Source organism: Oncorhynchus clarkii, chromosome 7 (assembly GCF_045791955.1).
Source record: "Oncorhynchus clarkii lewisi isolate Uvic-CL-2024 chromosome 7, UVic_Ocla_1.0, whole genome shotgun sequence".
Taxonomy (NCBI): domain Eukaryota; kingdom Metazoa; phylum Chordata; class Actinopteri; order Salmoniformes; family Salmonidae; genus Oncorhynchus; species Oncorhynchus clarkii.
In genome coordinates, this window is record NC_092153.1 from 69,676,857 (window position 1) to 69,690,721 (window position 13,865).

The 13,865-nt window shown below is 45.5% G+C and overlaps 1 protein-coding gene across 1 annotated transcript in view; it reads right to left on the reverse strand.

The window, feature by feature from the left end:
* LOC139414425 (ERC protein 2-like) overlaps positions 1-13,584 on the reverse strand; it is an 88,668-nt gene extending 75,084 nt beyond the window's left edge. The window contains exon 1 of the mRNA XM_071162337.1: positions 12,907-13,584. Coding sequence (XP_071018438.1) covers positions 12,907-13,584 — 678 coding nt within the window. The remainder of the gene's footprint in view (positions 1-12,906) is intronic.
* Positions 13,585-13,865: the final 281 nt, after the last annotated feature.

The following is a 13,865-nucleotide window of genomic DNA, read 5'->3' on the forward strand; positions in this document are numbered from 1 at the left end:
TTTAGAGAAAATATCTATAACCGTTAGCATGTAGTGATTTCCATAATTTTTATCTGCAAGGGCCTGCATGTCACATAGATCCGCCTGAAATTGGGACAAGGGTTGGGTAGAAAAAACTCTATTTCTTGGAAATTGTTTTCTTACGGGTTTATGTAGAGTATGTGCATCCTGCTCTGATAACCACTCATTCACTTTAGCATCGCTTAACCGGCTACCTGTTTCTTCGGCTATAGCTCTCTGTAAACGTTCCTTACCCCCATAAGATCCAGAGGGATTATAATAAATGTTTTTCAACATCTGCTCCGCCATCCTTCTTGCCTCTCTGAGGTACAATAAAGTTAATGAGCCACTTTCAAATAACGACAACATTTCATTTTCATTTTTGGATTTTTATTTTCAAGAAAACATTATGTATTACGTATACAGACAATTCAGAATTCGTTGCAGGATACATGTCCCCGTTTTCTCAACGATCACAGCATGCAACACCCTATATATTTGGTTTAGATTAACAGGCTTGTGTCGCTGAATTTTTAAAACACACACATCCGCTATGTAAGTACATAAACAACAATATGATACATGTTACAATTAAATGGTGTTTCAAACAAATAAAGTAAAATCTTAGACAAAGTTGTTTCTAGTTATTCAGAATCATCCACAAGACGGGATACCAATTGTGTCCATTGTAGACTCTCGCCCGCATGTCGTACATGATTCATGATTTGTTCCATTTTCAGCACACGCTCTACATTAGTCCAGGAATTGTGGGTTGTGTAGCTGATTTGTTCACTTTATTTTCAATAATTTGATGCATAACATTTGTAAGTTCTCTCAAAAGAAAAAATGTATTTATTCTCTCTAACATCGTATATACATAGTTACCCATTGCTTTACATCTAAATAACAAATTGTCACTCAGTCTCTTGGGGTTTATTGAGCCAGAAAGTCATCACATCAGCCACCACAGCTTCCCTGTATTTGTTGTCGTCCACCAGGGTGTGTCGCCTCCTTCAGTTCATGTAGGAAAGCCTTGGTTACCCCGTGGGATAGAAGGCACAAGACCCATAGACTCCAGGGCTCTGACCAGCGATGGTATAAACCTGCAGGACCAAAGTATTTTCACCAGTGCCTCAAAATGGTTGAAGAAGTAGTATCTTGGGGGGTCGTATAGGCAAGGATGCCTGAGCTGGCTGGGGTGACTGATCTCACAACCGATGCATTTTTCTCGTATATACTCTCCAATCACCACGTCGAAAAGCGTGGCTACAGAGGCCTTGATGGTGTCCACAAAAATAGTACTGAACACCCCATCAAACACGTCCTCAGGCTGTGTACATGTAGGGGGTGTCGTGGGTCTTGCCAGGGGGGAGTAGAATGTTGGGCTGCGAGGCATAGAGTCCTTAGGGTCGGGCCCCCATGACGTTTGGGAGTCCTGGTATGTGGTAGGAATATCCATGGTATATGCGTAAGTGAAGAACTGTAGGTTTTAAGGACCCTCCTTTTATTGTTGAACCAGTCCTCTGGGTATCAGGGCGTGGTTAACGCAGCCGCGTACTTAGTTTTCTTCTGACGATGTACCTTCTTGGGGCTCCTAAAATCCCCAGTCAGGCCTCCATCACGAATGTTTTGGTTGCGGGTTTCCTCGTTGCTGATATAGAACTCCACGCAGCCACATGGAAGTCCATTCTTTCTTTTATTTTCACCCTGTGAAATACTCTTCCTGAGGAGTCAGGGGTACCTTCCCAACGGGTCTCGTAGCCTGTGAACAAGCTATACCCCTTGGTGATAAGTCTCAATTCGGGACACAAAATCTTGCGAATAACCGTCCAGTCTTCAACCCCATAGTCCACTCCTAATGTCTGGTCGGTATATTCTTCTCCTTTGGCTACCGTATAGAGGTTCACTCTACAGGCCAGGTAATCAAACTGATAACCCCATTGCTGTCCATCAGCACTTTATCTTTCAGCGCAGTTGCGGGCGGTATCTGGGTTCTATACACACTTAGAAACCGCTTTTTTTGGCGCATCGTATATTGTGGCATTATACTTGGCCCTTTCTCTATGTTTCAGCCGCGGTCCTGCTTCCGTTGTTACAGTCATCACAGCTTTGCCACTGATCACAAAATCCATGTTAATTTAAAAAATCTTGTTTACTGTTCTGGGGTCGCATGCCTTGTTCTGGACTTTATTTATAATGCGTCTGCCACAGCCAATACCCCGGACATTCCTGCTTCATAGAAAGCAACCCTAAGGGCAATAAAACAGGGGTGTGGGGCCATACTCTTTCAAAAAGTTCAAACACAGAACCCCCCAGTTCAACCAAGTCCCTAGACATCAATCAGCATGACAACTTCAAAGGAATAGATGCAATATATATATAAAATAACACACCCTCTAACACGTGACAACAGGAACAGGATGTCCTGGCCGGATGCCCATATTTGGACATGTACGCGCCATCTGGACACAGGGCCATAAATCTAAATTTTGACCCGTGCCGTCTACTTTATTCTCGCTTATATAGATGTGCCTCTGCCTCTTCCTCTCCCTGTGCCTCTACCTCTACCTCTGCCTCTGCCTCTACCTCTCCCTGCCTCTCCCTCTCTTTCTTCCTCTGCCTCATCTTCACCCTCTCCCTCTTCCACTCAGTCTTCCTCTCCCTGCGTGTGCCACTCCCTCTTCCTCTGCTTCTCTCTCTTCCTCTTCCTCTCTCTTTGCCTCTTTCTCTTCCTCTCCCTGCATCTTCCTCTCCCTCTGCCTCTCTCTCTGCCTCTCTCTTTGCCTCTGCCTCTCTCTTTGCCTCTGCCTCTCTCTTTGCCTCTGCCTCTCTCTTTGCCTCTGCCTCTCTCTTTGCCTCTGCCTCTCTCTTTGCCTCCGCCTCTCTCTTTGCCTCCGCCTCTCTCTTTGCCTCCGCCTCTCTCTTTGCCTCCGCCTCTCTCTTTGCCTCCGCCTCTCTCTTTGCCTCTGCCTCTCTCTTTGCCTCTGCCTCTCTCTTTGCCTCTGCCTCTCTCTTTGCCTCTGCCTCTCTCTTTGCCTCTGCCTCTCCCTCTCCCTATACCTCTGCCTCTGCCTCTCCCTCTGCCTATACCTCTCCCTCTCCCTATACCTCTCCCTCTCCCTCTGCCTATACCTCTCCCTCTGCCTATACCTCTCCCTCTCCCTGCCTCTTCCTTTACCTCTTCCTCTCCCTGCCTCTCCCTCTTCCTCTCCCTCTGCCTATACCTGCCTCTTCCTTTACCTTTTCCTCTCCCTGCCTCTCCCTCTTCCTCTCCCTCTGCCTATGCCTCTCTCTTTGCCTTTGCCCCTCTCCCTCTCCCTCTCCCTCTCTGTCTGGTGCATGTTCTAAACCACATGCCTTGTGAAGTACTAGGTGACTAGGGAAAGTAGTGGTCAGAACATAATGGACTACTAGACCATAATGTAGGTCTACAGTATTTCTCAGTCCTGGTCCTGTGGACCCTCTTGCCCTAGCACTAACATACCTGATTCAACTAATGAACTCCTCACCAAGTCTTTGATTTGAATGAGGTGGGTTAGTGCCAGGGCCAGGATTGAGAAACACTAATGTAGGAGACTGTTAGACATCACAGTAAGGACTCACATTGAGGGGATGGTTGCCTAGATGTCCTGGATATAGCAGATACATGATGCTACATGACATATCATCATTCATTCTTAATTTCTGGGCAGGACAGTCATCCGTTTGCTGACGGGGGCTGCATGCGTCAGTGACAAGTCTCACCTTCATAGAGAGTAGCACAACCTGTTACTCACACACACAGGGAGGTTCAAAACAACAAACAAGAGGAACACACTGGCACAGGTTTCCACTAGAGATGGATCTGTGGCTTTCCCACCCGACCTGATAAGCATAAAAGATAATGAAATGGATACCCATTCCGAACGGACCAGAGGACAGTCAGACCCGTTCCGAAAAGGCCTATGGAAAAACAGACCCAAAAATACTTATGCTGGTTGAGATCCGAGAGACCCGTTGAGATCCGAGAGACCCATTCAGATCTGAGAGACCCGTTCAGATCCGAGATACCCGTTCAGATCCGAGAGTAGAAAGAGAGAGAGAAATAAACCAGTGCCATCAATAAACGAGTGATATTGGCTAAATGATCCACAGTTGTGTCCTAAACCCTAGAGAGACCGAGAAAAAGATGCCATGTTCCCAACACCAGCATACATTTCTTTAAATTTGCCAGATAAGCTACTACTGCAAAACAGATAGTCAGTGCCTTCAGAAAGTATTCACGACTCTTGACATTTACCACAGTTTGTTGTGTTGTGTCACTAGCCTACAATCAACTCCCCAAAATGTCAAACTGGAATTATATTTATTTTAAACAAACTGATAAAATATTAAAAGCTGAAATATCTTGAGTCAATAAGTACTAAAGCCCTTTGTTATTGTAAGCTTAAGTTCCGGAGTAGAAATGTGCCTAACAAGTCACATAATAAGTTGCATGGACTCACTCACAGTAATAGTGTTTAACATGATTTTTTTAATGACTACCTCATCTCTGTTCCCCACACATACAATTATCTGGAAGGTCCCTCAGTCGAGTAGTGAATTTCAAACACAGATTGAACCACAAAGACCAGGGAGGTTTTCCAAAGCCTCGCGAAGAAGGGTGAAGTTATGAATTACACTTTGGGTGGTGTATCAATACACCCAGTCACTACAAAGATACAGGCTTCCTTCCTAACTCAGTTGCCAGACAGGAAGGAAACTCAGGGATTTCACCATGAGGCTGATGGTGACTTTAAAACAGTTACAGGGTGCAATGGCTGTGATGGGAGAAAACTGAGGATGGATAAACAAAATTGTAGTCACTTCACAATAATAAACTAATTGACAGAGTGAAAAGAAGGAACCCTGTACAGATACAAAATATTCCAAAACATGAATCCTGTTTGCAGTAAGGCACTAAAGTAACATTTTAAAAAACATTTTAACTTTATGTCCTGAATACAAAGTTTTGTGTTTGGGGCAAATCCAACACAACACATCACTGATTACCACTGTTCAAGAATGGTGGTGGCTGCATCATGTTATGGATATGCTTGTCATCAGCAAGGACTAGGGAGTTTTTTAGGATAAAAATAAATGGAATAAAGCTAAGCACAGGCAAAATCCTAGAGGAAAACCTGGTTCATTCTGCTTTCCAACAGACACTTGGACACAAATTAACATTTCAGCAGGACAATAACCTAAAACACAAGGCCAAATCTACATTGGAGTTGCTAACCAAGGTGACATTGAATATTCCTGAGTGGCCTAGTTAGAGTTCTGACCTAAATGGGCTTGCAAATCTATGGCAGGACTTGAAAGACAATGATCAACAACCAACTTGACAGAGCTTGAAGATTTATTTAAAGAATAATGTGTAAATGTTGTATATTCCAGGTGTGCAAAGCTCTTAGAGACTTACCCATAAAGACTCACAGTTTCCAAAGATGATTCTATCCTATATTTATGTATTTACATTTCAATCAATTTGCTACATTTCTAAAAACGTGTTTCACTTTGTCATTATAGGTTATTATGTGTAGATGGGTGAGATTTTTTATTTATTTAATCCATTTTGAATTCAGGCTGTAAAACAATAAAAATGTGGAATAAGTCAAGGAGTATGAATACTTTCTGAAGACACTGTAAATTACCCGTTTTATCGACTTGCAATAAACTGACACAGATTACAAGCTCGCGCAGGTCTCATCAACTCACACACATTAAATTTACAGAGAACGTGTCCAATTCCAGGTCCAGTTGGTAAATCAATTTTAATTGCACATACCCGAGACCCTTGACAATTACAGTGCATTCGGAAACTATTCAGACCCCTTGACTTTTTCACATTTTGTTACGTTACAGCCTTATTCTGAAATGGATTCAATTGTTATTTTTCTTCATCAATCTACACACGATACCCCATAATGACAAAGCGAAAACAGGTTTTTAGACATTTTTGCAAACGTATTAAAAATAAAAATATATCAGACCAGATCCAGATCTGAGACTAAAATCTGAATTTGGGACCAGGACCTGCTTGGGACTCAGGTCAGATATCAGAATTCAGGTCTGTCAGACCCATGAAGACCTCTAGCTCACACTGTCACGTTCTGACCTTAGTTCTTTTATTATGTCTTTGTTTTAGTATGGTCAGGGCGTGAGTTGGGTGGGTTGTCTATGTTCTTTTTTCTATAATTTGTGATTTTCTGTGTTCGGCCTGGTATGGTTCTCAATCAGAGGCAGCTGTTAATCGTTGTCCCTGATTGAGAATCATACTTAGGTAGCCTGGTTTCACTTTTGAGTTGTGGGTGTTTATTTTCCGTGGTAGTGTTTGTGCCACACGGGACTGTTTCGGTTTGATTACTTCACGTTTATTGTTTTGTTCGGTGTTCATTACTTTTTTTTTAAACATGAACTTACCACGCTGCGCTTTGGTCCTCACCTTCTTCCACCACAGATGTTCGTTACACACACACACACGCATGCACATATCCACGAATGTACACGAACACACACACACACACACACACACACACACACATTGTCATGCTGTATGAATGCGCGCACTCGCACACACTGAAGGCCTTTGAGATTCAGGTGAAAGACACAGTCATCTGCTTCAACATTACTATTCACTCATACCACTGACTACTACAGTAGTATGAACTTCACCAGAGGAATACAAGGCATTTCCCTGCTTCAGTTCAGCTCAAAGCATCTGACTAAAACTAATCTAGAATCAGTCATATTGACCTGAGATGACAAATACAAATTCACACAAATGGCTGAAATGCATTGTGACTCTTTTGCTGTGGCTACGGCTGGCTGATCATTCCCTAGGAGCCAACCATGAGCATCGGACCAAACACCGGGGAAAGTTTCCATCTGGAAAACTCTGACAGCCCCACTCCGCTTAGTTAAACCAAGGAGCTCTATGAAGGCCAAGCGCTGCAGAGCGTTACTCCATCCGGATCGATAATCCCAGCTCACTGACTCCAAGAATTTACTGTTCAGTCCAACTGTCTCATGCCTCTGCTGTACATAATGGATAGATGGCGGACAAGGAAGCACAAGCTGATTTGGTATGCTTTGACTAATCTACCCTTATTTCTACTCTACTCATCTCTCATATCTCTCATTTCCTCTCTCTCTCTCTTCCATTATTTCCTTCCTTCTCATGAATCATCCTTCTTGAACTGTCTTTTCCCCCCTCCTTCCTCTCCACTCATCCCCTCCTCTCCACTCATCCCCTTCCTCCTGCAACTCATCCCATCCCTTTCCTTCCTCTCCACTCATCCCCTCTCCGCAGCTCCTCCCCTCTCACCTCCACTCATCCCCTCCCCTCCACTCATCCCCTCCCCTCTTCTCTACTCATCCCCTCCTCTCCTCTCCACTCATCCCCTCCTATCCATGCATCCCCTCCTCTCCACTTATCCCTTCCACTCCTCCATCCATCTTCCTCTTCTCTGATCTAGACTTAAACCCTGTCTGTGATATGAGATGCTACTCACTCTAATGAGGCCTCTCATCTCCTCACTTTTCTCTCTCTCTCTCTCTTCCTCTTCCTTAGCGTCAAAATATCACCCATAGCTAACTCACTCTTCTCATGTCCTTTCTACACCTCTCCTCTCCTCCTCTCTTCCCATTCTCCCTGGTTTAAACCGGTCATGTTAAAAGCTCAGGTTAAAACTAGATTTCACAGGAATATCGGTCTGTCAATCCAGGAGGAGTGTTTAATCCCAGGGTCCTTAGTTTAGTGATGAGCTTGGAGGGCACAATGGTGTTGAACTCTGAGCTGTAGTCAATGAACAGAATTCTCACGTAGGTGCTCCTCTTATCCAGGTGGGAGAGGGCAGTGTGGAGTGCAATAGAGATTGCATCATCTGTAGATCTGTTGGGGCGGTATGCACATTGGAGTGGGTCTAGGGTGTCTGGGATAATACATATTCATATGATTACTGCACATCCATGACTATTAAATGATATATTATACTGCACAATACTCTAATCGTCTTTGATTACCACACATTCTGTTAATCTTTGTTTAAAATAAACAGAAGCCGGCCTCCCGGGTGGCGCAGTGGTTAAGGGCGCTGTACCGCAGCGCCAGCTGTGCCATCCGAGACTCTGGGTTCGCGCCCAGGCTCTGTCGTAACCGTTCGCGACCGGGAGGTCCGTGGGGCGACGCACAATTGGCCTAGCGTCGCCCGGGTTAGGGAGGGGTTGGCCGGTAGGGATGTCCTTGTCTCATCGCGCACCAGCGACTCCTGTGGTGGGCCGGGCGCAGTGCGCGCTAACCAAGGTTGCCAGGTGCCCGGTGTTTCCTCCGACACATTGGTGCGGCTGGCATCCGGGTTGGATGCTCGCTGTGTTAAGAAGCAGTGCGGATTGGTTGGGTTGTGTATCGGAGGACGCATGACTTTCAACCTTCGTCTCTCCCGAGCCCATACGGGAGTTGTAGCGATGAGACAAGATAGTAGCTACTAAAACAATTGGATACCACGAAATTGGGGAGAAAACGGGGTAAAAATTCAAATAAATAAATCAATAAAATAAATACAAGCCTACCACACCCATGAACAGTGGGCACAACAACACATTTGTAACCATCCTGCACCCACAACCACACAGGTACACACACACACACAGTAGATTAGTGGGCTCCATACACACACACATACACAAACACACATTCCCACAACCTGGGAGGAGGATACAGGCTGGTTACAGGCTTGTTGGATCTAAGGAGCACTGAGGCTGAGCGAGGGGCCTAGCTGCTGGCCATTATAATGCAGAACTGCCGACAGGAAAGAGAACTGTTCCCCTGCTGTGAGACTAACGCTGCCACTAAAAATCTGTGTGTGTGTGCGTGTGGCTGTGTGTGTGAATGTATATGTGCGTGCGTGCGTGTGTCTTCACGATGAGACGACTAACAGAAGATTACAGATCAGAGAAATATGGCAGTTTAGCAGGAACCAACAATCTCATCTGTGGAAACTGTGTGCCAGTGGTGTGTCTGGGCATAAACACAGCAGTGATATATCCTCCATTTTGGGGATTGTGATGATGGTTGCTGACTGCCTGGCTCAGCAGCAGAGCTCCAGCAGCTCCGGCCCAGCTATAACAACACATTTACACACACGTTGTTACACACACACGCTTACACACATACACACACACACATTAACAGAAACACACGTTGTTACAGACAAAGGGACAGACACACACACACACACACACCATTATGAGTTGGGATGGCAGTGTTTGACGTTGATGTTAAATAATGACCCTGAGCTGATGCTAAATAATGACCCAGAGTAGAGGCTAAATAATGACCCGAAGTTGATGCTAAATAATGACCCCGAGTTGATGCTAAATAATGACTCTGCGTTGTTGCTAAATAATGACTCCGCGTTGTTGCTAAATAATGACCATGAGCTGATGTTAAATAATGACCATGAGCTGATGCTAAATAATGACCCTGAGCTGATGTTAAATAATGACCATGAGCTGATGTTAAATAATGACCCTGAGCTGATGCTAAATAATGACCCTGAGCTGATGCTAAATAATGATCAAAATGGTGAATGTTCAAAATGCTGTGGCCATAGCATCTACAGTAATCATTACCTTCAGCTCAGCTAAGACCCACAGGGTGCTGCATGATTTGATGATAAGGTACCATTAGTAGAAAACTAGCTTTTCAATTAAACAGATCTAGGCTAATTGTGAGTCGTTTGAGTGTGCTTGAATCGTGCGTTGAGTCATATGAGTGAGTTTTCTCCGCTACAACTCACGACTTCCACCGAAGTTGTTCCCTCTCCTTGTTCGGGCGGCGTTCGGCGGTCGTGTCACGTTCTGACCATAGTTCTGTTATTTTATTATTTGTTTTAGTATGGTCAGGGCGTGAGTTGGGGTGGGCAGTCTGTTTGTTTTTCTATGATGGTTTTTGTGTTCGGCCTAGTATGGTTCTCAATCAGAGGCAGGTGTCGTTAGTTGTCCCTGATTGAGAATCATACTTAGGTAGCCTGGGTTTCACTTTTGGTTTGTGGGTGTTTGTTTCCGTGTGAGTGTTTGGGCCACACGGTACTGTTTCGGTTTTGTAAATTCACGTTATCGTTTATTGTTTTGATTCAGTGCTTAGTGCTTTCTTTAATTACAATCATCTTGAACACTTACCACGCTGCGCTTTGGTCCGATCCTTACTCCTCCTCAGACGAAGATGAGGAAACCCGTTACAGGTCGACGTCACCGGCTTTCTAGCTGCCACCGATCCATGTTTCATTTTTCCTTTTGTTTTGTCTGTTTACACACCTGGTTCCCATCTCATAATTATGTTCCTTATTTAACCCTCTGGTTTCCCTTTGTTTTGTGCGTGATTGTCTTTCGTGTATTCCGGTGTGTTGTATTTTGAGTCCTGTTTTGTCTTGTTTGGAACGGGATTTTGTTACGTTTTGGATTGAGTAAATCAGTGATTGTTACTCTTATGTGTCCTGCACCTGACTCCGTCGCTATCTTTTAGATCGACTCTGACAACGATGATGTAAGAAAGAACACACTGTATTTTCAGTATATAAATATATAATATTTACTTTGGCTAATAGTGGGCTGCTAGAATAGACAGACTGAGCTAAAAAGCAGACTGGATGTAATTTACTCTCTTCAGTCAGCAGCTCAACAAGTCTATTGGGCGAGGAATTCTTCCACCCTCCAGAACCATCGGACTGGGGATACAAGTGAGCAATTACATTGGCAAGACACAGCTGCTTTTTATTAGCCAAACGCAATTCATTAATGTAGACTAACTCTGTCTCCAGGGAGGGAGATATCATCCACAGCAATAAGAGCAGCACTGTGTCAGAGAAGACAAAAATTGAGAGGATTTACTCCACCTACACACACACACACACATTGTAGATGTCACTGTAGATGTCACAAAATCTATAATTCATACACTGTATGTAGGCTCTGCCACTTGTATGAGCTAAATCTATACATCATACGTGTCTTATCCCCTTATGTATACTCATATACTTTACTTCTCATGTGATAATGACAAAGTCACCACACACACCCTCAATGCACTGTATAAAAACAAGACATCCTGGATGTTAGATATACACTACATGGCCAAAAGTCGAATATTAATATGGAGTTGGTCACGCGTTTGTTGCTATAACAGCCTCCACTCTTCTGGAAAGGCTTTCCTCTAGATGTTGGAACATTGCTGTGGGTACTTGCTTCCATTGAGCCACAAGAGCATTACTGAGGTCAGGCGCTGATGTTGGGCGATTAGGCCTGGCTCGCAGTCGGCGTTCCAATTCATCCCAAAGGTGTTCAATGGAATTGAGGTCTGGGCTCTGTGCAGGCCAGCCAAGTTCTTCCACACCGGTCTCAAAAAAACATTTCAGTATGGACCTCGCTTTGTGCACGGTGGCATTGTCATGCTGAAACAGGAAAGGGCCTTCCCCAAACTGTTGCCACAAAGTTGGAAGCACAGAATCGTCTAGAACGTAATTGTATGCTGTAGCATTAAGATTTCCCTTCACTGGAACTAAGGAGCCTGAACCATGAAAAACAGCCACAGACCATTATTCCTCCTCCACCAAGCTTTACAGTTGGCACTATGCATTGGGGCAGGTAGTGTTCTCCTGGCATCCACCAAACACAGAATTGTCTGTCGGACTGCCAGATGGTGAAGCGTGATTCATCACTCCAGAGAATGCGTTTCCACTGCTCCAGAATCCAATGGCGGCGAACTGCCAGCCGACGCTTGGAATTGTGCATGGTGATCTTAGGCTTGTGTGCAGCTACTCAGCCATGGAAATCCATTTCATGAAGGCCCCGACGAACAGTTATTGTGCTGTCATTGCTTCCAGAGGCAGTTTGGAACTCGATAGTGTCACAACCAACATACAGAGACACAGGCGGAAGGTACAGAGACCAATCAAATCACATTTGGCTGTGGACATAGCCCTTACATCATCCATCTGTGGCTCAGTGGTGGCTGGTGTGCGGACTGTATAAGAATGTCTCATTGTAATGACTGAAATGGAATGAATGGAAAGATATCAAACACCACAAACACATGGAAACCATTCCATTCACATGGATACCATTCCATTCACTACATTCTAGCCATTATTATGAGCCAGTCCTCCTATATCTCCACCCACCAGCCACCACTGTTGTGGCCAAATCCCTAAAATAAGCTGTTGCCGTACTGCAGCCTAACAATCACTTGGGCACAATCTCTTGGGTACAATTTGGATAAAGCCTACAGAAAAACAAACCAGGACGAACCAGGATGCTTTAACTAAGTGCAATATTTGATATACTGTACAGTGTGTGGTGCGCTGCACTGAAACGTAGAGTTGCGAAGTTGTACTTAATTATGATTTTACCACAGTAAGATACTGTAGAATCTAGATAGATTATTTTAGAAGCTTCTTACTGCATGCGTATCCACCTCCCTCCCCACCTCCATCCCTCCCATTCATTCGGAGGACTCCTCTAAAGGGGGGATGAGTGGGTTATGAAACATTTATGACCACCAACACCTCTTTCCAAAAAGGTTTCCACATGTATTAAATAAACATGACGGTGTGATAATTATTGGACATCAGGGAGTAGAGACAGAGAATATCTTGGGACAAAAAGAGAATAGTTAGAGTGACGAGACAGGAGCGAGAACAGTGAGAAACTGTGACAAGAAGGTAGAGAGATCCAGAAAAAAACATAGAGAGAGGGGACAGATGTCGGAGTGAGATGCAAAGGGAGATTGAGTTGTAGAAGTGCACACTAATCCTAGTACACACCAAGTGTATACTACCAAGAAGTAGCATAAGGGAGAGGAGGGGAGAAGGCATGTTGTGTTCTAACCTGGTTCTCCTCGTGAGTCACCCTCATCTGCTCCTTGAGGACGGAGGTGCGCGCCGCCTCCTCCTTACGTATCATCCTCTCCTTCTTCAGCTCGGGGCTCCAGAAGCTCTTGATGCTGTTGGTGGACGAGCCCAGCTTGCTGTCCTTCAGGTCCAGCTCTCTCCTCAGCAGGTCATTCTCCCGCTGCATGTCCCGGAGTGTGGCCTGCATCTCCAGCAACTCCCCCCCACCACCCCGTACCGCCTGCCGCAGCAGGGCAGACGGCACCCCCTGGTGGTGGTGGTGGTGCTGCAGCATGGACAGGGAGCCTAGGTCGCTGTAGGACAGGAGGTCAGTGTGGTGGCCCAGCCCCACCGTGGCAATGTTGGGGCTGCTGCCCATGGCCGTGACACGCCCCCCGTACATGGCCCGGTTGGAGGCACGCCCCAGCGTCATGGTGCCCTTGGGGTAGGTGGCGGTGGAGCCCACTCCCTCATGGTCGCTCAGATACATGGGCCCGGATGTGGCGTAGGCAGCGTTCAGCGACTGGATGTTCTCCATGGAGAGCGTCTTGCCCCCTCCACTGCTCCCACCCCCACTACTGGCCCTCCGGTGACCCAGCCTGGGGGACCTAGGCAGTCGTGGGGACCGTGCAGGGCTGCTCTCGATGTGGCCTACTGCTCGGGCACTGCCGTACATGTCCTGGGTGAGGGAGGTGTGGCCTGGGCTGGCCGGACGCACGCCACAGGGTCTTTACCAGGGGCGCGCTGCAACGATCACAGTGTACTCTCTCTCTGCGAGACACACAGGTGGCTCACTGCATGCCTGTGTGGGTGGAGGGCCTCAACGTCAACAGATCTGTGGAAATGGGAGTAGAATTTGTCATCATAATGACAAGAAATATGCTGCATATTTTGTGTTAGATCAAATAAAATAACTTCAAAAGCATATACAAAAACCATTCCTCTCTCTCTCTCTCT